The sequence below is a fragment of the Miscanthus floridulus genome, chromosome 2, assembly GCF_019320115.1.
Source record: "Miscanthus floridulus cultivar M001 chromosome 2, ASM1932011v1, whole genome shotgun sequence".
NCBI lineage: Eukaryota > Viridiplantae > Streptophyta > Magnoliopsida > Poales > Poaceae > Miscanthus > Miscanthus floridulus.
Genome location: NC_089581.1, coordinates 60,125,889 through 60,151,601, shown reverse-complemented (window position 1 = coordinate 60,151,601; position 25,713 = coordinate 60,125,889). Strand labels below are relative to the sequence as shown.

Here is a 25,713-nt window from a genome sequence, read left to right as displayed (position 1 = left end):
CTCGGACAGCTACACAGAAAGATCTTAATTTGACATTAACCACTCCATAATATCTTTCATATCAAGGTCATCACATTTGATTGGACTTTTGCTTGTTTATCAGTAACCAAACCTCCCAAAGATAGGCAACATATCCATTACAACTTTTAGGAAGATAGCTGCATCATCATCGTACATACTGATCTGTAGTTTTGCAGCACCGTAAATGATTGGGAACAGGACACTCTCAGCTGTGTCAGTGTCCACCCAACTTCTGCAAAGGCTCCATGGAGAGTAAGGGCCTGTTTGGCACAGCTCACAGTAGCTTCATGAGCTATCGTGATCTGTTTTTTTTTTTTTGCCGTTTTCAAAACAGCTTCATGGGTAAAGCTGTTTTTCTCCTCCTCTAAAAATGATATGAGTTGGGATAAAGCTGAAAAAAAATAGTTTATCCCAGCTTTATCTCCCATATTATAGTCATTCTATTCATTGCTCCATCATGTGAAGCTGTTTTGTCAAACGCTTGTTCCAAAACAACTTAGCTTCAACATAAAAGTTGCTCAATAAAGCTAGGGCCTGTTTGGCACAGCTCAGCTTCATTAGTAAGTTGTTTTTATGGAAAATAGCTTCATGAGTAATTTTTTTTAAGCTGAACTGTTTTAGAAAAACTATTTGGCAAAACAGCTTAAAAACAACTTCATGCATAGATGAGAGAGAGAAATGAGGAAGAGAGCTGGGATAAGCTACTTTTTCAGCTTCATCATAACTCATGTCTTTGTGAGAGGGGGGAGAAAAACAATTTTATGGGTGAAGCTATTTTAGAAATGAGTGTTTGACAAATAAAACAACTCACAACAGCTCATGAAGCCGTTTGAGCTGGGCCAAACAAGCCTCTATTTTACAAAAAAAAAAAACAGTTTATACAGTGAAGCTAAGCTATGCCAAACGGGGCCTAAACAGAGATCGGGGCTCCATGCCTAATAACTCTACGATTTTTAAACTGCTTCCCTCTAGTGCCATTGAGGAACACCGATACTTCATACGGTCATACTTCAATCAACAGAAAATGACGCAAGAATACCATCTAGCAACACTGAGGGCTGGCTTACTAGATTTCAAGAAGACAGCTTATTAACCAAATATATAATTACATGTAAAAATAATGCCGTGGAACAGGGGCATATTTACAGGGGACAGGACACGCTCAGAACCAGCAGATGCAGTCTCATACGAATCACAATCTACCGCCCAATGCTCATCTGATGCAGTCACATAAACAAGGCCACCTTATCTCTCAGGCTGCTCTTCTTCTTTGTCACAGGTTCGCCCAGCTTTGGTAACTCACTACGCCAGTCTTTCTTCTCTGGCGCATGATTTATAGTCGTAGTCATTGATTCTACAGGCTCTGATATCTTCACAGGTTCCTCCTGCCTTGGTACTTCGCTATGCCAGCCTTTCTCCTCTGGCACCTGATTTATAGAAGTCATTGATTCTACAGGATCAGATTTCTTTGTGTCGCCAGCATGTTTACTCAATAGATGTCCGAATAACAGGTTTATCATATCCTGAGCAACATCTGCTGTCGTTTTGATACTTGATGGACACTTCACCTCTTGATGGCTAGTGTTCTCGTCTTCTGTATACTCGATTGCTCTTGTATTTCTTGTGACTGTTGTGCACTGCATCAATCCTTTCACTGATTGATCATTTACTACTGACTCAGCATTAACAAACTGCAAACAAAAATGCGTCAATATAAAATAACTTGTTAGAATAGTTCACTCATCTTATTAGAAAGGGAGATGGCAAGGTTTAACTTATGACAAGATTAGCAGCTCAAGAATTAAGCCAAGAAGGCTATACTGAAACAGTTTTCATTGTGACAATATTAACACACGAAATAAGCCTCATACTCAATATTACCAATGGTGTAACTTAAAAAACCACTACATAGCACTCCAAGATGTAAAGTGTGAATTAGTGTCAAACCACTTAAACAGTATGATTTACCTCTTCAGCTATGCTCACAAGATCCTCAACAGTAAGCTCTATGTCGTCATCAGTTGATACTGGTGATGATGGTTCTGATTCGACATTATCCAGCTTCCGTTTCCTGCTATTCTTTGGAGCAGCTCTTCCACTCGCTTTTCTTACATTCTTACTCTTTACTTCCACATTTTCTTCAACTTCATCTTTGACAGCATCCTTGCTCTTTCTTCTGGCCTTTTCTCTACCCTCACATCGCCGCAAAGCTCCCAGTTCACCAGCAGTCTCTGAATCCAAGCTTTTTAAGGGCCTTCTGTTGTTCCTTTTGATGGCCTTGCTCTGATTAAGAGCCCCAATTTGCTCATCAGATTCCGGTGCCTGCTTATTCTGATCTTCGGTCTTTGCCACTTGATTACCTGAGGTTGATTTCAACATCCATGCTGGGAGACTGCGCTTATTCTCAGAATTCGAAACAGTACATGATTCTGCCATATCATAAGACAAAAACAGAATGTGCCCACAGCACAATCACGGAGCTTCAACTGCAAAATATAAACTGTCACAGATTTATGGTGTCTTATAAAGACGTCGCAAATTCGTCGGCCACCTGAACAGGAATTGTAGGACACGATTAATACCGAATCCCCAATCACACAGGAAAGAACAATGGAAAAATAGCTTCTTGATAACCAGGGGCGGAGCCAGTAAAGGGACATGGATGTACACATGCACACCCGATATTTTTTGCAATTTGTTCGAGTTAGAAGGGATCAAATAACCAAATAGCTTGAAGTTTAGGGTTTGCCGGTTTGGGTGATCGGTTTCGCACAGCAGGAAGGGAAGAGAAGGAGTGGGAATACCTGGTGGGTGCTCGCCGCAGGCTGAGAGACCGACGAAGGCCTCGGCACCTGGGGCGGCGTCGCCGGTAGCCCACCCAGGCGTCGCAGAGGGAGGGAGAGAAGAGGGCACGAGCGGGGGATGTGAACCGTCGCCGGGGAAAGACCGACGAAGGCCTCGGCACCTGGCGGCGGAGGGAGAGAGCGCACGCGGGCTTCTCCTGTGGGCTGGGCCGCTGGGGCCGTTTTTCTTTTCATGTTTTTCTTTTACAATTTCTCTTTTTATTTCTTTCTTTGATTTAGGTAAGGAATATTACGTTTTCGAGTTTAGACGTCAGGAACGGCGGACTTGCTTTTTAACCTTTTTACTAGAAAAATATAGAAAACGGGTCCTTGCGTTGCTACGAATGAATGCCACATTGGCATATTTTCTGAGCTTAGAAAATATTGCGCGGAAAGGCCAACACAGTCTGACACACATAAGAATAATAACACCATTGAGGCATCGACCAATCACTATTTGTGTATACATTATATTAATTATTTTTTACAAGAATGATACAATGTTTTCATTAGAACATTATACTGGCTCATAAGGGTTCCATGATGGTGCCACAATCATGCCTCTCCATAATATCAGCAACAAAACATTTGTTTTTATAACTACTGAAGTTTTACAAGTAAACTGAATATGGATAGTGGTTTTGCAATCTCTGATGAGGCCCCAATAAGTAGGTATCCAATTTACGTAACTGTTGAGATGCTTTTAGGCCCCTTTGGAAAAAGGAAAATAATAATAATTTTAGAGGAATTTTGAATCCTATAGGAAAAATTGCAATATGTTCCTTTGAAACAAAGGATTAAACCCTATGAAGTTCCTTTGTATTCCAATAGGGAGTACAAAACTATAGGAATTTTGGAGGAAAACTAGTATGAGGTTAGATCTCATGGAAACTTTTGTATCTCTCTCTGCGCGTGGACCACGGACGAGTGGTTGCTGCCTGGCGAGGAGGACGTGTTGTTGCCGCCCGCCGGCTACGTGGTGTCGTTTGCGCACTTCCATGAGCGAGGGTTCGCTACCCCTATTCGCGAATTTCTTCGGAGGCTGCTGCACTACTACAAGATTGAGCTGTAGCACCTTAATCCCAACGGAATCCAGCACATGGCGGCGTTCGTCATCCTGTGTGAGGGATTCCTGGGGATTAGTCCCCACTTTGATATGTGGCGGCACTTCTTCGCCGTTACCCTCCAGAAGAAGAGGGAGAAGAAGCAGGTGCTGAATATGCCGATGGGATGTACCGGCATCCACCTTTGGAACAACCGGGTCAGCGAGTACCTGTCGATGCGGCTGTCGACCTCCAACAAAGGGTGGCATTCACATTGGTTCTATCTCAAGAACGACACTGCCGCCCCCTTGCCGGAGTTCTCCGGGCGCTTAATCGAAGAGGCCCCGGATTCGTGGAAGTGGGGTGTCCCGGAGAAGGACAAGACGAAGATCCGGGACTACCTCGTCGCCATCCGTATCCTGAAGGAGAGGGGCCTGAAGGGGTCGGGCCTACCATGCGAGGAGGGTGGCGCCACTGATGAGGCGCACGCTTCCACTGTATGCGATGGCGCCTGAGGCGTCATTCGTCGGGATGGTGCTGACCGAGGGAGCGCTCTTCCCCTCCGAAGTCACGCAGCGCATCAAGGAGGCGATGGAGCCATCTTGGGACGACGCAGGCATCCCTCTTGATTTCATGTACCCGGTGCCGGGGCACCCTCCGATGCAGCCAGAACCGGGCTACATCGTCTTTGTAAGTTTTCTTTCCTCATGCCTCCTCTTCAATGGATCTCCTGACCCCTTGAAACTAACATTGAGATGGGGGGACTAGTCGAGGGACCTTGTCCTTATGGATCTACCGGCTCCGCTGCCGAGGGATCCGTCCATGAGGGCGGCGAATCACACCGAGGCCGAGCGACAGAGGAAGGCGAAGGAGGACGAGAGGAAGAAAAGGCAGCAGAAATTGCGGGCGCGGGAGCGAGGGGAGGACACTGACAGCGACGAGGAGGAGGAGGAGGAAGACGACGATGAGGTAGTCGGTGACACCGAGTGTGATGACCTGGAGAGCAGGGATGTGCTGATAGGTATCCGCTCGTCCTTGCAGGGGTCAGGGCCCTTCCTGTTCCATGGAGGGGAGGGCGCATCTGAGAGGCCGGCGGAGATGGGCCGGATAGTCGGCCTGCCCCAGGAGCCAACAGGGGCGAGCGGGCCTGCCGCCGCGCCCGAGGTGCCGACGGAGGAGGGTGGCTCCACCGCCATGCCCCAAGATGCAAGCGGGGCGAGCCCCTCTGCCTGGGAGCAGGGGGTGGGCTCGAAGCGGCCTCGCCTCGATGAGGTGGAGCAGGGATCTAGGGGTTCGCCCCCAAACATATCCACCGCCCAACAGTGCCGATGTAAGTCACCAACTCCTCTATTTTTCTCTGTTTTCATCGTGACTCATGCTTTTCTTTCTCGTAGCGTCTTGAGGCGGCGCAATCTTTTGGTGCTAGCGCCAAAAAAGAGCGCCACCCTTCAAGTGAGGCGGCAGCTGTCGGTTGACGTCGCACCCGTTTCGAGCGAGAGCGGCGCTGGTGCGACTACGTCGTCGGCCGGTCATGCGCCGCCCATGGTGGCGCCTGTGCCCTTAGCAGGACAAGCGGGCACTGAGGATCGAGGGACGCCCTTGGAGGTCGCTGAGCAGCCGGCGATGGAGGTGATTCTGCCGCCGACGATGGGGCGGACGGAGCTGCCGACCACGCTTGTGGTGCCGATCGCAGCGGGCGTGACGCCGCCTATCGAGGCCCTACCGACGTAGGCGGAGGTGGCAGCGGCTGTGATAGGCGAGACACAGCTGGATGCAACCGTGGCGGTGCCCGAGGCAGCGGCGCGATCCGCGCAAACGGCGACCCGAGTGACGGCGCCCGATGTGGGCCGGACGGAGGGGGATGCGACAGAGGGGTCCCTGGACGTCGCGGCAGTGGTAGAGAAGACCGACGAGGAATTGTCCCTAGCCTCGACGTCGAGGGGCAGCCAATCACCCACGTGGGATGAACCCCTGCTCCGGTGGACGAATCCACGGGACCCGACGTCGACACTCTTCACCCTCGACGATTCCACTGAGAGCATGGAGCAGGAGAGTCTCGACGAGGGGATTTTGGCCGTGCTGAAAGCCTTGGACCATGCCAGGGGTGCCCCTACGCAAAGTCATCATTCCCACTGGCTAGGTATTCACGTGACCTTGCCTCTCGCCTTCTTCTTTCTTCATGTATTTTTGTGTTCTGACCATCATCTTTTTTCAGTCTCTTATCGCTCATAGCCGGGAGAAATCCCGGTTCCTTCGCGAGTAGGAGGAGAACTGGGACTGCCTTATCAAAGAGGCGTGGCTGCACGGGGATGTGACCGCCCAGCTCATTGTCGCCCAACAGAGGGTGGTTGAGCTAACTCCCCTTGCTGAGGAGGCAAACAGTCTCCGACTATGGGAGGCCGAGGCCCATCGGCATGCGGAGGAGACCGAGAGGGTGTTCGAGGCCCTGTCGGTGAGGGCGCGGCAAGATGACGAGGAAGCCACCAGAGTCAGGAGGGAGGGGGATGAGCTGCTTTAGAGGGACGCGAGACCCACCGGCGGATCCTCGACCTTCTAGCCGAGGCTGAGAAGGAGCAGGAGCTAAAGCTAGTAGCCGAGGAGAAACTCACAGACCTAGAGCGGAGGGCGAGTCTGGATACCGAGGCAGTCGCCCGGCTACACAAGGAGCGAGATGAGCTGCTCCAAACCATGGGGAGGCTCTACTCAGAGCATGGCGTGGCCCGCGAGGAGCGCGACTAGGCCGTCCGAGAGCGCGACGAGGTGCAGCAGAGGATCAGCTCCCTCCAGGCTGAGCTCAGAACCGCGACAACTCAAAGGCTAGAGGCTGAGGGCGTCTCTGCCGGGCTAGCCATGGAGCTCGCCGAGGCGAGGAGGAACCATCAGGCGGAGAGCAACGAGCTCGGTATCCTGAGCGCCGCCCTCAGAGTGGTCTGTGACGACCTGGAGGTGGTGCAGTCAGAGGGGACCAATTTGCTTGTGGCCCATGCCATCGAGATCACGACGTGGGTGCACCAGCTCGAGAGGGATGCCCTTGGCACTGGGGTCCACCAATCCTTCGCGATTGCTCGTTCTCATTATGGGGACAGCATCGACCTGGAGACGATGAGCCTCGGCTTCACGCCTGGCTACACTAACGCCGAGCTGGATTAGATAGAGGCGGTGGTGGTTCCTCTTTCGCGGGACCTGGTGGACAAAATGGAAGACACAATTCTACCCCAGAGGGGTTAGTTAGTCAAATAGGTCGAGTAATCGTTCATGTAACAAGAAGACAAACTCCAACCCTTCTGCACTATCGCACAAACTTATCATTTTGTTTTGTTTGTCTAAGTTTGTTTTTCCTCCCTTTTATGTGTGGAAAGGGGTTCATGTGTTCCAACCCTTCCGTTTGCTAAAAACCGCGGGGCCTGAGGTGTAGGAGGGAAACTCTGATCGCTCTGGTGAGTAAGAGTGCCGTGGCCACAGGGGCGTAGGTTTCTTGTAGTCCAACCAGCGATGCTCAATCACTTGTTTCCACAGACCTTGCCACTAGATTTATCATGAGGAAGAGGTTGGGCACGGTGACTATTTTAGAAAGCGTGCATTTATACCCATATTAGCCCCCGAGTGAGACCCGACCCCTTGCCGTTGCTGGGGTCAGGTGCCACTAAAGATCGTGGAGAGGATAGCGAGATTAGTAGGAGAAATCGTCTCTTGTTTTCGTACATACTCCCTCCCTAGGATTCGAGCTATCATTCTGTGACCGCGCGTTCGGTCTCCTTGTGAGTCCAACTTTCGTCGAGCCCCCTCATGTAGCGGGGGTTCGAACAAGGGTCGGCTCAACTTTGTGATTGTTGCCCCATCCGTGGTTTCCGCAACCGTGGGGGTTGAGCTAACGTTACTTTCCTCGATGGCTCGAGTGATGCGTTTGGTGAGCTCGCTAACGGGTATGTTCGAGTGGAATCCGGGTCTATCATTCACGATGGGCTCGGCAAAGCCTTCATGTGACGTTCCACTGCTCCTTAACCCGCCTTCCAATAGATGCCCCCTCAATGGGGATTCTATGGGTTCGGCTGGGAGCTAGGATCGAACGAGAAGGTTGAGACGACCCTGTCCGCTTCTAGGCGGGTCGAGTGAAGGCCGCTGGGGTTCATCTGCGTTTTCTCCACTGGCTCTTATTTGACGTGAGGCGACCTCAGATCCTCCACGGGTCGCCCTTTGAACCCCGGTCTCTCGATTTAGGGTCGGGCGGCTCGAAGTCCTGAGCCTTGTGAGGCTCGGTAGGGGTCGGCCGTGTTTCATGCGTTACCCCGCCCTCGGTTTCCGCAGCCGGAGGTGACTCGTCGTCTGTCTACGACTGCGTATTTGGTCTTTTTGCGATGTCAAGCCCCCGGGGTTCGGCCAGGGGGTCGGTTCGTCTTGCGATCGTCATCCCTCATGCGTCCATTCGCTAGAACGAAGGGTCTGAGCCGTGCCGTGCTTTCCTCACTGGACGGAGCATGGTGCTCGGTGAGTTGTTAACGGGCTTGTTCGAGTGGAGCCCCGGCATCCCCTTCGCAGGGGCTCGGTTCGAGGTCAGCTGGTGACTGACTCCAGATTCTTGGTGGCCGGTCTATATAGTTCCCGGATCCGTTTGACCGGTCCGAGGGCTCGATGCCTTTCTTCGGGAAAAACCATGGACCCTGCATCATCCAAGACTCGAAATGAGGGTCGGGACGCCCGAGGCGCTCCGCGCGCTTTGGGTATTGGCCCCTAGCGGGCCCGTCCTTAACATCCCCTCACTCTAGGGTGCTCTGGAGCGGCCGTGAACCCACTGTTTTTAGTTCTTCTTCCCTTTTTTATAAAAAGGTTAGTGAATTCCGACCCTTTTTGTCGTTAAGGCCATAAAAGCTCGGGATGCGAGAGAGCCAGTTCTGATCATGCTGGTGAGCAGAGGCGCCGTAGCCGCTGGGGCGTAGGTTTTCTGATGCTCGACCAGTTATACTCAGAGCCTGTTCCCGTAAACCTAGCTCCTCGGTTTTAACGTGAAAGGAGGTCGGACGCTGAGAATGTTTGCTAGACGGATAGATTTTTAAAGCGTACGGGCCCTTTCCATGCCAAGGCCAAGAAAAAAAAGCCCGGGGTGCGGTCATGTCCGCTCGCTGCAGTTCCTCAACCAGGTTCGCGTACCTGAGTCACGCACCAAAAAGAAAGGCAAGGTCGTTAGTTAGTAATTTGCTGACATTCTAAGAAGTACGTGTAAGCAGGTGGCGACGGCGTGTGTTGCCTACCTTCTGAACTACTCGCTGGCAGCGATGCGGCTGTAGTCGAGGTGGCGGCGGTCATCGGAGGCGTAGGCCTCCAGGATAGCGAGCATGATCCTGGTCATCCTCTGACCGGCGGCCGCGGCAGGCTTGGGCTCGCCGTCGTTGGTGGAGCCCCGGAAGTTGTAGTACTTGGGGACAGCGGGGTCGTGCTCCAAGAAGCGGTACAGGTTCTGGGTCCCGTCTTCGAAGCCGTTCTCCCTGCACACAGCACGGCATCATGGACCCGTGAGCTAAAATGGCACTGCATGAGCAGGTCGCGAGCTGAATGCTTGGTGCAGTATCTGCTATGGGGATGGTGCACTGACCTGAAGACATGGTGGATGAAGTGCTTTCTTGCGAGCTCCTTGCCGATCTCCATAGCCTGCAACAACAGCTCCTAGGTCGTCAGTCAGTTATTCTAGTCTTGGAACGAGGGTGAAGGAACAGTGGATTGTTGATCCTAAACTCATGATTTCGTTTAAACGAAAAACTTCATCATTTAGCACAGGAATATGACATGCAGCAAGCAATGGTTATGTGTATGCACGATTGAGCCGTTGTGGCCACTGTTTGTGGGTCGAAACAAGATATTAATAAACGTCCTATTCGCTTGCCAAGCTGTACTTTTTTAGTCAACTAACATTATTTTTCTCTCGTAACAAATTAACCAACGGTATTTTCAGCCATGGCTTATCAGCCAAGCGAACAGGACGAAAAGATGGCATGGCTAAAAATTGAAACATGTAAGGCTCACATGCCACATCAGCAAAAGTGTGAAAACCCATTTTGAAATAGTAAGAGGGTATTTTGCTAAGTTTTGAAAGTCAAAGGAAGCATAGTTTGTAGTATAGGAATGGAAGGTGATCTTAAACTCGGGGAACAAGTTTAAGGGAGTCAAATAGACTTCACTTATAAGATAATTTATATGCTCAATTATTAGGCCTGCCGATTAATAACAGTTATTGTCGATAAGTGGATGATCAAACCGTTATTTCACGATTCAGGGTAAAAAAACGGCGCCTAATTTGGTTGAAGTGCACAATGGCGTTCTTCAAACACCTTCAACCCGAGCACCAACGTTTGTTGTTATCCAAACCCAAATTAAAACGTAGAAAGAAACGAAAGCCAAACTGCACTAGAAAAGTTCTTTCGCCCACCACAAGTCTGAAGCTGCACGCCGAAAAATCCATCAGGTGCTGCAATGTAACCATGACAGCAACTGACTACGACAGTGACAGCAACACAAAGCGGAGTCAAATTTCGTGGAGGAAAATTAGGGAGGGGACGCGATCAATTGTTGGGTCGGTGCTTAAGCACCAATGAGTCCAATGACCTCGACCTATCCTTTCGGCACGCCCCCACTAAGAACAAATCCTGAGGTTCCAATAACATTTCCACCAACTAACTTCTCTCAATTTTTTCCAAGACGACCGGGACACGATCGACCTCACGACCTATATTTCATTCATCTACTCACGTTCTTAACAAAAAAAAAAACAGTCCACTATGTTGGCGTGGGAGAAAAATATCCACCAGAGATATCTGCTGTGGCCCGAATCAAATCTGATAGCATGCGGACCGGTCAGGGGTCGCGGCACACACGACGTGAATCCTCCGCCGCGGCGTGAATCCTCCGGTGGAGCAACGTGGGCGGCAACAAATTCTCACTCGGAGCGTCCTACAGACAAGCAGGACCGGCTCATGTCTCGTTCGTTTGACTGATAAGCCATGACTGAAAATATTGTTTGCTGATTTATCGTGAAAGAAAAATATTATTCGTTGATCGAAAAAATACGATTTATAAGCGAAGCGTCAATTATCGAGTCAGAGTCAAGACTCAAGATTGCCGATGGCCTGGCGACGAGTCCACTCGTACCCTGTCAATACTAGACGCACGTAGGGCGTCCCGCCCATTGGTTCGTCGTAGTCGTAGTAGCGTACCGGCCTTGGACTCGTCTCACTCTGGATCCGTTCCTCGACGATGAACAAAAACGGTTGAAAAAAAATGCATGCGCAGTTCATCAAAAAAGAAATTGCATGCGCGATTGGGACCCGTATCCGTATGGCAGAAACGGTCAAGGCGTACGCGATGGACTTATCATCCAGAATCTATAGTATTTTTTTTCATAATAAAAATAGCTTCAGCTGCCTTATGAGCCGACTTTAATATCAGCCGAACATGCCCTTTGATTACGCTGGTGAGCCAAGGCGTCATAGCCGCTGGGGCGTACGTTTCTCGCGGTCCGACCAGTTTTACTCAGGGTCTATTTCCGCAAACTCCGCTTTTTGGGTCTTAATCGTGAAAAAGGTCGGACGTAGAGATTATCTACCGGATAGATATGTCCTTATTAGTCCCCGAGTGAGGCCTGTCCCCCCACCGTTTGCCGGAGTCGGGTGTCACAAAAGATCGGGGAGCTCGACGGCGAAACTAATAATAAGAGAAAATATGCGTTCATTAAGGGTAAAAGTGACATAGCTGCTCAATGTTCCCGGCGTTTGACGAAGACCTCGCCGTTGATGGTTTTGAGCTTATAGGCACCTGGCCAGAGCATCTTCGTGACGACGCATAGTCCTTCCTATGGCGGGGAGAGCTTGTGGCGGTCCTTGCGTACTTGGCCGAGCGAAGGAGGGTGACATCACACGCTTTGTCTAGCTGGGCTCCATCCTATGCTCCCCCTTGTTAGAGCTTCGGATAAGAACCGCTTCAAGAGAACGCAGTCCTTGTACAGGTGCTTGACGGGGAAAGCATGGTTCGGGCATGGCCCTTCAAGCAGCTTCTCGAAGTAGCTCGGGGTGCCCTCCATAGGCTTTTGGCCCCCCGTGCGGTAGGCGTTGGCCGCTAGCGAGCTCCCGCGCCGCCGCTTGTTCTTCCTTTTGTTGTGAGGCTTGGAGGCGTCTTCGTTGGCATCCTCGTCCTACTTTGCCTTACCCTTGAGGGTGTGTCGATCAAAGGCCTGAGGTCCCGTCAAGTCGGGGCTCGAGCTTCGGCCCTCACCACTGCTATAGCGTCCGCCACGACGTGGATGGTAGTCATGGCTAGCCCCTTCCTTTGCATCACCACAGGCACGCCTACGAGCGTCGCGGTGGAGGGCGAGACGCTCATGTACTGGAACCGCGATGCGTGGCTCACCGCCCTGTTGGGCCTGATGGACCGGTACGTCCTTGTCGGGTTGTTCTGAGGGCGTTTCGTGTATGCGAGCGTCGGGGGTGTCACGCGTGTCGCGGTGGAGCTCGAGACGCTCGTGCATCAAACCCACGGTGTGCGGCCTTCCGTAGTCGAGGCTGAGGGGCTGGTTGCTTCCGGGGGCGTGACCTCCGTTGTAGGTAGCTGCAGCTCCTTGGGAGCCTCGACGATTGCGTCGAGGCCGGTGAAGAGGAGGGGTTGCGTGGCAGTGGAAGACCGCACCAACTCCCCCTCCATCGTAATAACGAAGTCTAGGTTCCCAAAACGTACGCGCGCGCCCGGGACCCAGCTGACGTTATGATTAGCCATCCGAGGCCTAGAACTGATGTCGAGACGCGCAAAAACGCCCCTACCTGGCGCGCCAACTGTCGGTGTTTCGAGTAAGCACCGGCTAGTAAATTTGTATATTGCGCATCCGACTCGGATGGTATGCTAAGAGGATACAAGGATTATACTGGTTCAGGCCGAATGTCCCTACGTCCAGTTTCGAGCTGCTCGTGTTACTAGCTCTGAGTTTGTAGTAGAGGGTTACAAACTGACGAGAGAGGGAGATAGCTCTCAAGTCTCTGGCGTGATGCGATGTGTTTGTTCGATGAATCGATCCCCTCAGTGGGACGCCCTGCTTTCCCTTTTATAGATCAAGAGGAAGCAGGGGTTTTTACCAATGAAGGGAGGAGGAAAAAGGAAAGAAATAAGGCTTCTGGAGGTGCGCCGTTCTCCTCTTCGCGTGGGTCCCGCTGACCCTGTAGATCGTGGCGGCAGTGGTGTCGTACCGGGGGTCCTATTGGCCACTGCAGCTTACGTGTGGGCGTCGTGCGTCATTCGTGTCTTCCGTCCCATTCGAGCGGACGGAATGGTCAGAGGGTCCCCTGATAGAAAGCCATGCGGGGGGCTAGTGGTACAGTGCCAGTCAACTGACGCCGGTTTAACTGACATTGGATGGTGGTTAGGCAGGGAGTTAGCAGCACAGTGAACACGCATCCGTCACTGTGGACGATGTGAGTTCCCCAGAATGACATGTCGTGGGGACGGGTCGTGCTGAGATGTGACCGCTCCCTGCACGATGCCAGAAGTTTGACCTTGAGTGGTACTCTCTGGCCCGTAGTGGTTGGCGGCGATGTGAGCTTCTGTTAGGAACTGTATTCGAGGGATCGGGCGAGGCAGAGCCGGCCCTCAGGGGTCGGCCGAGGCAGAGCCTACCCTCGGGAGTCAGCTAAGGCGGAGCCTACCCCCGGGAGTTAGCCGAAGTGGAGCCAGCCCTCGGACGTCGGGCGAGGCGGAGCCCGTGGCCTTAGTGTCCACTGAGGTGGAGCCAACCCTCGGGGTCGGACGAGGCGGAACCCCTGGCCTCGGTGGTCAGACGAGGCGAAGCCCAGCAAGAGGTGTAGTCGCGCTCCTAACCGCTCGGATGAATCAACCGTTGATGGTTATTAGCTCCTCCTCTTCGGGTACCCTAGTATTGGTCCCCGACACTGACCAACGGCAATTGTTGGTCACAGCAAGGGCGGGTTAGCAGGCGGCAGCCACAATCGGACCTCGTCTAGTATCCTCTCCATGAAATAATGAATTCCTAGCAACTTTAGGAGAGATTAGCAAAGGAGATAAAATACCATGCAACCCCTCATTAAACTGCTGAACCTTAACAGCTCTCCCGTTATTGAGAGCCTAACTAAATAGTGTCGTTTGGAGTATCTAATAGCAGCGCAGAAGAGAGAGATTATGTTAAATGCAACCCAGACTACGAGAGAGATTGATGTGGATTGGTGGACCATTCACCTCCAGAAATCGATTTTTTTGAGAAATTTTTGGACTAAAAATTGATTCTTTTAAGGACAGAGGGAGTAGAAGTTTAGAGAGACTACTGTTGTTTATTCTGTAGATGCGTGGATCTGGAAACCGTCACAATAATGACTGTTTACATGGTCCATCCAAACCGGTCTTTTGTCCCGTTCGCTTGGCTTATAAGTCGTACTTTTTCAGTTAATAAATAGTATTTTTCTTTCACAATAAATCAGCCAACAGTACTTTCAGCCATGGCTTATAAGCCTTTTTCAGTCAATGGATAGTATTTTTGTCTAAACTTTATTGATGTACTTTTTTTAGGACAGGTCCTTATCGATGTACAATGACTGTCAATATACAAATAGTAGGAGAATGCATGGTTGCGCTTTACAACTTTACAAGCAACTTGACTAATAATGTCCAGATATTTTCGAAGGAACCAGACGCTTTCAAACTCCCTCGTGCGGAATGACTTTCAAATGTTCTGGTTTGTTTACTTAGGAAGACCTTGCAGCCGCTGGACCTAGGAGGTTTTTATGGGTACTGCAGAGGTACCCCATCATATTGATAAGGAAGGCAAAGGTTCCAACTCTGTCAGGAAAAGTGACGTACTTAAGCCTGTGGTGCTACTTACCCAAACTGGGATGACTCCAGATGGATCTGCAAAGTGGAAAGCTAGCATGTGGCAATCCAAGATTGACTCTGGCACTTTGAATAAGACTAAAGCACTGAGTGGTGGGGTAGTGTCGCCAGTGAGAACTAGTAAAAGAAACGCGTCTACTTCAGAGCAAGACTTGTTGGAGAAGGCAACAAAGTTAAAGGCGTGTAGGAACATAGATTCTTCTTCTATCAAAGGTAAAGAACAACCACTTTCTTTTGATGTTTTTGATGATTCTTCTTTACTAGCTTATACTAGCACACTAGGTATATCACTTGGGGCTAATGAACAGGAAGTTACATTGTCTTTGCAACATCTTAGAGACATAGAATCAACCAGAATGTCTGAGAGTAACTTGTTAAAAGTAGATAACAGTTCTTTGTTAGGGGATGCTTCAACTGTTTGTTCAGTAGATGAGGACCTAGACTTAGATGCTTTAAATCTCATTTGTGCCGAAATCTCTGAAGACCTAGGTGATGGCGACTGTGACCCTTTGTGTCTACAGACCCCATATCACATCTCAAGAAGTCTAGGTCCAAAAACAATAAGAAAAAACTAAAAAAAGAATCGCAATGAAAGGAATTTTCTGGAATAGCAACGGTTTTGCTGACATAAAAAATATAAATTTCTTTCTGATTTAACAAAAGAGAAAAACCTAGAGTTCATAGCTGTATCGGAAACCGGCAGAGCCAATTTTCCGCAATCCACTTTGAATAATATCTGCGCTAGCAGAGATTTTCTTTGGCATTGCATGGCTCCAAGGGGTCGGTCCGGTGGCATGATTCTAGGGGTAATAGAAGAGGGGGACTTTTTAATTCGGTTTAAGTTGAGACACAAGGAGGATGATTTTAAGTTCAATTTAATCTCAGTGTATGGCCCAGCTCAAGCGGATCTTAAATCACATTTCTTATCCGAACTAGTCCGAGTATGTTCAAAAGAAACATTACCTCTTATTATAGGTGGTGATTTTAACATTATTCGTAGACCGGATGAGAAAAACAATGACAACTATGATGATAGATGGCCTTTTCTGTTCAATGCTGTAATAGATACTTTAAACCTTAGAGAAATAGAAATGGCAGGAAGGAAGTTTACTTGGGCGAATAATTTACAAAATCAGACCTTCGAGAAATTAGATAGAATTCTTGTTTGTACGGATTTTGAGTCCAAATACCCTATTTCTAGTGTCCGAGCATTGAGCAGAGAGATTTTTTATCACACTCCACTGTTTTATAGCACAAATAGCCAATCTCCGGCTTACCAGCCACAGTTTAAGTTCGAATTGGGTTGGTTGCTCAGGGATGGATTTTGTGACATGGTGAGAGATGTGTGGCATAGTGTGCTCATCGAGGGAAGCCCCCTAGAGAGGTGGCAAGCGAAAATCAGAAAGCTCCACCAATACCTCAGAGGATGGGCAAAAAATATGAGTGGTGTCTACAAGAAAGAAAAGAAGACCTTGTTAAACAAACTCGATGAGCTAGATAAAAAGGCAGAGAACTCTTTGCTTGATGAGTTGGAACTAAACTTAAAACACGTGTTAAATGAAAGGCTTGCTGAAATACTTCGAGAAGAGGAACTCAAATGGTACCAAAGGGCAAAGGTTAAGCACCTACTGGAGGGTGATGCTAACACAAAATATTACCATTTGTTGGCTAACGGAAGACATCGGAAAACTTGTATTTTCCCGTTGGAGGACGGTCACACTGTAATAGATGGTGATGCTCAGTTGAAGCAGCATATTATCAATTATTACAAGAGTCTTTTTGGTCCTCCGGAGAATTCTTTTATTGAGTTAGATGAACACCATGTTCATGACATTCCACAAGTCTCCGAACTGGAAAATGAGCACTTGACAGATGCCTTCTCGGAATCAGAAGTAAGGACAGCAGTGTTCCAAATGGAACATAATAAGGCACCTGGCCCAGATGGTTTTCCACCAGAGTTTTATCAGGTCTTCTGGGACTTATTAAAAGATGATCTGATGGCTATGTTTATAGAATTCCATGAGGGAACCTTGCCTTTGAATAGTCTCAACTTTGGAACGATAATTTTGCTACCAAAAAAGAAAGATGCGAAAGTGATTCAACAATACAGACCAATATGTTTGTTGAATATTTCTTTTAAAATCTTTACCAAAGTTGCAACTAATAGATTATCTACTGTTGCCTAGAAGATTATTAGACCAACACAAACAGCATTCCTTCCAGGTAGAAACATTATGGAAGGCGCAGTAATAATTCATGAGACAATACATGAACTTTACTCAAAAAAACAAGATGGGATAATTTTCAAGATAGACTTTGAAAAGGCATATGATAAAGAAAAATGGAGCTTTCTACAACAAACTTTAAGGATGAAAGGTTTCTCACAAAAATGGTGCTCTTGGGTGAAGCAGTTCACACAAGGAGGAAATGTAAATATTAAGATGAACGATCAACTTGGTTCATACTTCCAAAGGAAAAAAAGGTTTAAGGCAAGGTGACCCAATGTCTCCAATACTATTTAATATAGTGGTAGATATGCTGGCTATACTGATTGTTAGAGCAAAGGAAGCAGGTCAGGTAGAAGGGGTCTTACCTCACCTTATCCAAGATGGCTTGTCCATCCTCCAATATGCGGACGACACAGTAATATTTATGAGCCATGATGTTGAACGAGCGAGAAACATGAAGTTAATTTTAAGTACTTTTGAGCAACTCTCAGGGCTTAAAATTAACTTTCACAAGAGTGAGATCTTTTGCTTTGGTAAGGCAAAGGATCATAAGGTGTTTTACTCGCAGCTGTTTGGACGTGGGGTGGGTAAGTTTCCTTTCCGTTATCTTGGTTTACCTATACACACTAGGAAGTTGAGTAATAAAGATTGGCAGACAATCGAAAATAGAATTGAGAAGAAGCTTAGTGGTTGGAAAGGCAAGTTGCTTTCGGTAGGAGGTCGCTTGGTTTTAATAAACTCGGTGCTCTCTAGCTTACCGATGTTTATGATGTCATTTTTCGAACTCCCAAAAGGAGTTTTGGAAAAGATTGACTGTTTAAGATCAAGATTCTACTGGCAAAATGACCAACACAAACGCAAATATAGGCTGGCTAAATGGAAAATTTTGTGCCAACCAAAAATCCAAGGTGGCTTAGGTATTCAAAATTTGGACTTACAAAACAGATGTCTGTTAAGTAAATGGCTTTTCAAATTGCTAAATGAGGATGGCAAGTGGCAAGAATTATTGAGGAATAAATACATAAAAGATAAGACTCTAGGGAGTTTACTAAAAAGCCAAATGACTCTCATTTCTGGAAAGGCTTGATGAATGTTAAAGATACTTTCATGGGTTTAGGTTCATTCAGAGTGAAAGACGGATCACAAACTCATTTTTGGATTGATGCTTGGTTGGGTGACCAGCCACTAAAAGATAGATTTCCTGAGTTGTTCAATATTGTGAGAAGAAAACAAGATTCGGTGGCAAGAGTACTTGCTTCAGTTCCACTTAACATTTCCTTTTGCCGCAATTTAGTGAGTAGGAATCTAAGGGACTGGCTTAGAATTGTTGCTTCTATACAAGATGTGAAATTACTAGGGGAAAGAGACACATTTGTTTGGGCTTTACATTCATCGGTTAAATCTATGTATGCCAAGTTAATTAACAATGGTGTCAGAGTGTCACAAGATTTATGGCAGATCAAGATTCCTACAAGAATAAAGATATTCTTGTGGTACCTAAAAAGAGGTGTAATCCTAACCAAAGATAACCTTGCAAGACGTAACTGGAATGGTGACAAAAGTTGTTGCTTTTGTCACTCTACAGAGACTATTCACCACCTTTTTTTCGAATGTGCTTATACCAAATTTCTGTGGCGCGTTGTACACTTATTATTTGGAATATCACCTCCTCTCAACATAGACGATTTATTTGTTACTTGGTCTAAGATGGGTGGTGTTATTTATAACTCATTGTTATTAACGGCAGCAGCGGCTTTATGTTGGACAATTTGGTTAAAAAAGAAATGAAGTGGTTTTTGACAAATGCAGACCAAAAACTGTTTTGCAGGTGCTCTTCAGGGGAACCCATTGGCTATGGCAGTGGGCAAGACTGCAGCGGCGTGATGATCTACGGGACCAGCTGACCCTTGTTGGGCAGCATTTGGAAACTTCAGCCCTGTATTTCTTTAGTTCTAGTGGATGGTTATCTACTAGGTTTTGTGGTCTTTCTTAGTCAGGACTTCTCTTCATGTTTTGTTTCCCAAAGTCTGGATGTGAGCTTCTCAACCTTGAAAGTGGTGTGCTGTGAACTTTGTAATAATAGGCCTGATTCTACCTCGGTAGATGAAGCCGGATATAAACTATCCTTTATCTAAAAATATACTGTATGTTGCTCCTATTACTTAGGACATATTTGGATCTCTACCTCTAAAGTTTAGAGCTATAAAAACTTTAGAAAAAATTAGATCACTTTTTGGGATCTAAAGCTTTAATGTGAGGTGGGCTAAAGTTTAAAGCTAATTTTAGACCACCTGTTTAGAGCTTTAGCTCTAAAGATTAGAGGTCTAAAGTTTAGAGGAGATGATCCAAATAGACCCTTATTTTTCTTCAAATCATATAGTGTAGACCACTGAAAGAACTTTCAAACATTCTGGTTTGTTTACTTAACCATATATGTTGCTTCTATTGCTTAAAGTTTTTAATCATAGTATAGACATAGATACTTATACATGTATGCATACTCATCTATCTTTATGAACAATCTCAAGATAAGCGAAGCCACCACCTTATGAGCACCTAAAAAGGAAAATTTCAAAATTGACAAAGTCACCGTATGCCCTTATGAACACATTCGAAAGATTAAGCTGATAAATCTCGAGATTGACGAAGTCATCATAGGCTTTTATAGATACTTCCAAAAACTGAGTAGGAGAATCTCAAGATTAACGAAGTCACCAATTTGATTACATAACTAGAAGTATATATGTTGCTTCTATTATACTTTTTTTCGAATCACAATACCTTTATGAACATCTTCAAAACACTAAATTGGCAAATCTCGAGATTAATAAAGTCAAGTCTTAAAATAACTTTAGATAAATATGAATAACTGCGTCAAGAACTTAATACCTATATAGACAAGTTTCATAAAAAAAACCCAACTAACTGATACTCTCGAAAACTTAAAACCTATATAGACAAGTTTCATAAAAAAACCCAACTAGTAACATCTCTCATTATTTGTTTCTGTTTCTTCTGGCTGTACTCTGGAGCACCTGAACGGTTGGATCGGGCCTGGGTCTGGGCTTTCGGCCTTTGTGCACATTGGCGGCCAGGCAGCGGAGGCAGCCGCAGACAGGCACACGCTTGGGGCAAAATGGCGCCCACGAGCAAACTGGCCACCTGTCCTGAGTCATGACGCCTGAGCTAAGGAGCGTCGGATCTTGGAGAGGGCGCTAATCAGATTTTCTTTCGAGACGAAGCAGTTACTGCATTTTATGCCGCCGTGTACAAGTGAGCAGGCGCTAGGAGATTTTTACAGTTTGAAAAGTCACGGTTACGATTTATTTGTATTTGGTCCTGAAACGGACTGTCATAGGGCACGTTTAAATGGTAATTTTTTTTGTTTTGGTTACTGTAGTACTTTCGTTTGTATTTGGTAATTAGTGTCTAATTATAGACTAATTAGGTTCGAAAGTTTCGTCTCGTGATTTCTCACCCAACTGTACAATTAGTTTTTTTTTCGTCTACATTTAGTACTCCATACATGTGCCGCAAGATTTGATGTGACACTTTAGGGTGAAATTTTTTGGAATCTAAACAGGGCCATAGTTGTTTTATATATTCTCTGACTTTCAAGTTTGGTTCAGAGGATGGATTAGCATGTAAAATTAGTTTTTTTTTCATCGTAGGTTAAGTCTCTCACGTAATTGTTTGATTATTCTCTTTTCTTAAGAGTATATTTAAGCTTTCAAGGTTGTATACATTTTAAGGGCACCCACAATAGTAAAAGCTAGTTACTAGCTCTAACACAACCTCTCTAATAGTGTTAATTTTTAGCAATAGCTCATTGTATGATGATTAGGTCCACGTGACAACATCACATGATATTAAAATATGTGTATAAGACTAGCTCTCGATCAAGATCTAGCTTTTCAATCTCTTTTTATTAAAACATGGAATAAAATGCTTACAGTTAGCTCATAAGTCATGTTGGAGCAGCACTAAGACCCATAAAACTAACAACTAGTTAACTAATTTTTAGCCCATAAGCATCAAATATGCAGACTAATTATTAGTCCATTAATCATGGATTAGTTGTTAGTAACTTAGTCCACTTACATAGGCTAATACGACTATTTTGTTAGTCCTGGTCATCCAAACATACTCTCTAATGGTGCCCCCAACATGACATTGTGGCCGTTGTTTCAGTGTCCACGTTTAACATTTAGATAAGTAGATTTTTTTTTTGAAAGTTAGGCTCTCGGGCCATTCAGATAAGTAGAACTGATGGCCCTGCAGATTATCATAGGATCTCGCAGAAGTAATCAGACCTTCTTGCACATGTACAATAAACTCTTTCGACCCTTGCCAAAGTTGCAATTGCGTTTTTATTAGGCAGAGCGCAGAGAAGAAAATTATCTGGCTTGTGTTGGAAGATGTGATGGTCTCAATCAACATGGCCTGTTGCCCCTAAACTTAGTTGCCAAAAAATTTTGCATAGTAACTGTCACATCGAATCTTGCGGCACATGCATGGAGTACTAAATGTAGACGAAAAAAAAACTAATTACACAGTTGGTCGAGAAATCGCGAGACGAAACTTTTGAACCTAATTAGTCCATAATTAGACACTAATTACCAAATACAAACGAAATGCTACAGTGAATCAAAATCCAAAATTTTTTGGATCTAAACGCACCCTTATGGGTTGTTTGGATTCCAGCCATAGCTGGCCACAACTCAGACGTGGCGAGCCACACTCTGCGCCAAAGAAAAGTAACGCCACTCTGTGGCGAGAATACTAAAGAATCTGTGTCTCCCTAACACTCTTCACCAACTAACAGCCTGTTCGCTGGGTCGTAAATGATCGTAAATTTTCAGTCAGAACAGTATTTTTCTCTCACATCAAACCAGCCAGCAGCAATAATCCACGATCATATACGATCGTTTCAGCCCCAGCCGAACAGGTTGTAAACACTGACCAAAAAAGTTATGCAAGTGAAGGCCATGAACCAAACATGCTCTTACTTGTCAACAAAATTTTGGTTGATTTTCATTGGTTTAAAATTCGTCAGAAGCTAACCAAAAAAAAAAACTCAAACAAACTACTACCCCTACAGACTCAACGTGAAAATGCTAAAAAAATAATATAAAATTTTGGTTGAGTTTTTTTTGTTTGAGGACGTTAAAATGTTAAAAAATAATATAAAATTTTAGCACCATAATAATCGCGTACCATCGCTTGCTATATTTAAAAAATAGTATCTTTTTTGTATGGTGTCAAATGAAGATACAATTTATATCAAAGTTGTAGCGTTTAATGAGATCTACAATTTTATAGTTTTGAGTTTTCATATTTGAGGTCGTCAACATATTCTAATAACTAATATAAAGTTTTAACAACATATTAATCGTGTATCAAAACTTATCTTTTTAGAAAAATTGTATATTTTTTATTTGATATCACATAAAACTACTTTTTAAATAAAAGTTGTATATCTCATTGGAAGCTCCAATTTTAATATAAAAAGTACTTTCATTTGACACGATACAAAAACAATATTATGTTTTCTAATGCGACGAGCGCTAGTACGCGATTATTATGCTACTGAAAATTTATATTATTTTTTTGAGTATCTAAACGACTCCAAATGTTAAAACTTAAAATACAAAGTTGTAGATCTCATTGAGAGCTACAACTTTCATGTAAAAAGTATCTTCATCTAACAACGTAAAGAAACGATATTAGTACGCGGTTATTATGTTTCTGAAATTTTATATTATTTTTTTGAGCATCTTAGCGACTCAAAACTATAAAGTTGTATATCTCATTGAGAGCTAAACTTTCATGTAAAAAATATCTTCATTTGACAACAAACATAAATGATATTATTTTTCTAATACGACGAATACTAGTACGTGATTATTATGCTCCTAAAATTTTATATTATTTTTTGAGCATCTTCATGTCCTCAAATGAAAAAACTCAAAACTACAAAGTTGTAGACTCCATCAAGTGCTACAATTTTCATATAAATTTCATCTTCATCCGACGTCATATCGAAGAGTTATGATTTTTAAAATATTTGATCTTGTCACGCCACTCCCGGTGGCGCGACAGAACAATACTGTCACGCTAGCAGGAGTGACGTGATAGCGTTTCTATGTCGGAAATGCTGTCTAATGTGGTGAATGTTGCCGCGCCATTAAATGTGGCGCGATATTTGATCGCGTCAGCGCTGCAACCAAATGGATTAGATCCGCACAATTTTTAGAGCGATTATTATTAAAATATTAAATAAAAAATGGTTAAAATAAAAAAAATCCTACAGACTACGTAGCTCTAGTCTCCCACGTCTCCCACGTCCACTCCCACGACGCTCTGTTCGTCCACGGGATTTTTGTTGGCACGGATGGTTCTAAGGGAGTCTGATGACTGTTTCTATTCTTATTAAATGACTTGTCATGTAGGTAAAACGTTGACATGACAACATAATTAATGAAGAAAGAGAGTAAAAATCGTAGAAATGGTTTCCTCATGAAGAAATCAGGTCTTCTCTTGACCCAATACACCAAGAAACCATGAAATCACCATTAAGGAGAAACCACCCGTTTCTAATAGGCTCGTGCCGTACTCTAATTGGAGAAAGAAGATAGAGTTGGGAGAGAAAAAGCGAAAATAATTATTACTCAAACCATAGGTTGAAAAGTAGTATTTTTTTTAATACGGTATCCTATGTTACAGAAACTATTAGTTTCTTTTGTCGGGACTGACCTAACTGCTGGGTCGCTCTCGTCTCGTGGGCCCGGTTCCACATGCGGCCTCACCCGCCGACGACCGACCCGCGCGTCAACGAGCCAGATTGATCTCGACTTTTTTTTGCGGTGTTTTCCATGGATTAGACCGAGAATTATTGTCCCTATCATGATACGTATCATCTCGTCGTCTCCCCGTCTGTAGGTAATGTATCACACGTTGCATTCCTGAATTAAATTCCACAACGACTTCTAACGACTACGCTGACTACGGGGTCAACTCCTCGATCATAGCCGCCACCGGAGCCTTTCTGAAGCGCATGCAGAAGACCGCCTGCCCCGCCGCTGGATCAAGATCGTGCCGCCTCGGTGAGCTCTGAGCCTCTGATGCACCAGGTACGGGCATGACGTCATGATGCGGATCATCTGGAGCGCGCAAATAGTGCTTCGGTACAATTTTTTTTTATTGGTATAACTGTAGCATCTATTTGTATACACGCACGTCCACTCAACACATACACACTACTCACACCATCCGTATACAAATAAACATATAGCTACACTCAGATCTGAAGATCGTGTTTTTCTTGAGATCATCGAAATCCACAAATTTCATAGGCGACAAACACGTCACAATCTTATTGTGGCATCCTACGTGAAAGGCAGACGCTTGGAACCGGTCCAAACGGAGACCGGGTGCTGCACAGCACACCCCCGGATGCGACACCAACGTTGCGATCGACTACCACTGAGCCACTAGCTCATTCGCGCGCTTCGGTACAACTTGTATGAAAAAAAAGGAGATGAGTGGCGCGACGCACCCGGCACGGCACACGCGCTATCATGCCCTGCTCTTTTTTCCAAACGCACGAGTGTGATTGGTGTCCGTGATTCTGCGTTGTCGATTTGCATGGACTTTTGGTTCGAAAAAATGGGCACAAGCATATATATGATTCTGCAGGATGTTGGATGTAATCGTTTGTAATCTGACTAAAAATGTACACCCTCCGTTCAAGAAAGAATACAATTCTTGTTTTTTCGAGAAGTCAAACAGTTTAAACTTTAACTAAATTTATATAAAAAACTACTATCATTTATGATATAAAATAAATATCGTTAAATTAATTTTAGAATATGTTTTTATAATAAATTTTATTTGAAACATAAATGTTAATATTATTTACTATAAACTCAATCAAACATGAATTACTTTGAGTGGCACGGATCTCGTACCTGCATTCTTTCATAGACAGTCAGTTGTAGCTTATATAAACAAATATTGTCGTAGCAAAAGAAAAGAAAAGGCATATTATTGTAGCCTAGTGCCACCAGTATTTTTAAACTATTTTGCCACACCTCGTAAGTCCTAACTTTACCGATGATCAGTACTTTGCCAATGCTGCACCTTGGCGGCTCAGACCATGCATGCTTTCGTTGCTCGGCACACGGCACGTCATGCGGCTGTTCCTAGTCATTGGATCCGTCGGTGCGTCCACGACTAAAAATTTCACACTCACATTTACCTGTCTATTAAGGGCGTGTTCACCTAAATTTTATATTTTTGCCATGTCAGTTAACCACAATTTAAGTGGACAGTGTTTGGTTCCTGTGCCAGAACCAATCTGTTCAACTTTTTAACTATCTAGCTCATGTATTAGTGGCTCTGGTTTCTTACCTAACTTTCTACTCTCTCCGTTCATGAAAGAATGTAATTCTCACTTTTCTCGAGGAGTAAGACAATTTGAAGTTTTCGAGGAGTCAAGCAATCTGGAGTTCGACCAAAGTTATGTAAAAAGGTACTAAAATTTATAATACAGAATATTAAGTATCATTAAATTGATTATTAAATATATTTTCGTAGTAAACCTGGTTGGAGACACTATAAACTTAGTCAAACCTAACTTGCACAAATTCTATAGTTACATCTTTTTATGGATGGAGGGAGTATAAGCTTAGATGGCTATTTTTCTTA

At 45.4% G+C, this 25,713-nt stretch overlaps 2 protein-coding genes across 2 annotated transcripts in view; both read right to left on the bottom strand.

Annotated features, from left to right (window-relative positions):
* Positions 1-1,062: 1,062 nt before the first annotated feature.
* Positions 1,063-3,010, bottom strand: LOC136538939 (uncharacterized). The gene is made up of 3 exons (XM_066530861.1): positions 2,826-3,010; positions 1,990-2,572; positions 1,063-1,712 (listed from the first exon to the last, which is right to left on the bottom strand). Exons 2-3 carry the CDS (start codon positions 2,455-2,457, stop codon positions 1,248-1,250), a joined length of 933 nt encoding a protein of 310 aa, XP_066386958.1. The 5' UTR covers positions 2,458-2,572; positions 2,826-3,010; the 3' UTR covers positions 1,063-1,247.
* A 5,950-nt stretch (positions 3,011-8,960) lies between these two features.
* Positions 8,961-25,713, bottom strand: part of LOC136536614 (uncharacterized) — a 32,155-nt gene continuing 15,402 nt past the window's right edge. Inside the window, exons 2-4 of the mRNA XM_066528849.1 lie at positions 9,495-9,550; positions 9,154-9,387; positions 8,961-9,052 (exon numbers count right to left, since the gene is read on the bottom strand). Of these exons, the coding sequence (XP_066384946.1) occupies positions 9,162-9,387; positions 9,495-9,550 (282 nt within the window). The 3' untranslated portion in view covers positions 8,961-9,052; positions 9,154-9,161. The remainder of the gene's footprint in view (positions 9,053-9,153; positions 9,388-9,494; positions 9,551-25,713) is intronic.

Bases quoted from the DNA above. Each gene is read 5' to 3' on its own strand.
- LOC136538939 (XM_066530861.1), bottom strand. From the start codon at position 2,457: ATGGCAGAATCATGTACTGTTTCGAATTCTGAGAATAAGCGCAGTCTC. The intron at 1,713-1,989 runs GTAAATCATACT...TTTTGTTTGCAG, and splicing joins TTGTGAGCATAGCTGAAGAG to TTTGTTAATGCTGAGTCAGT.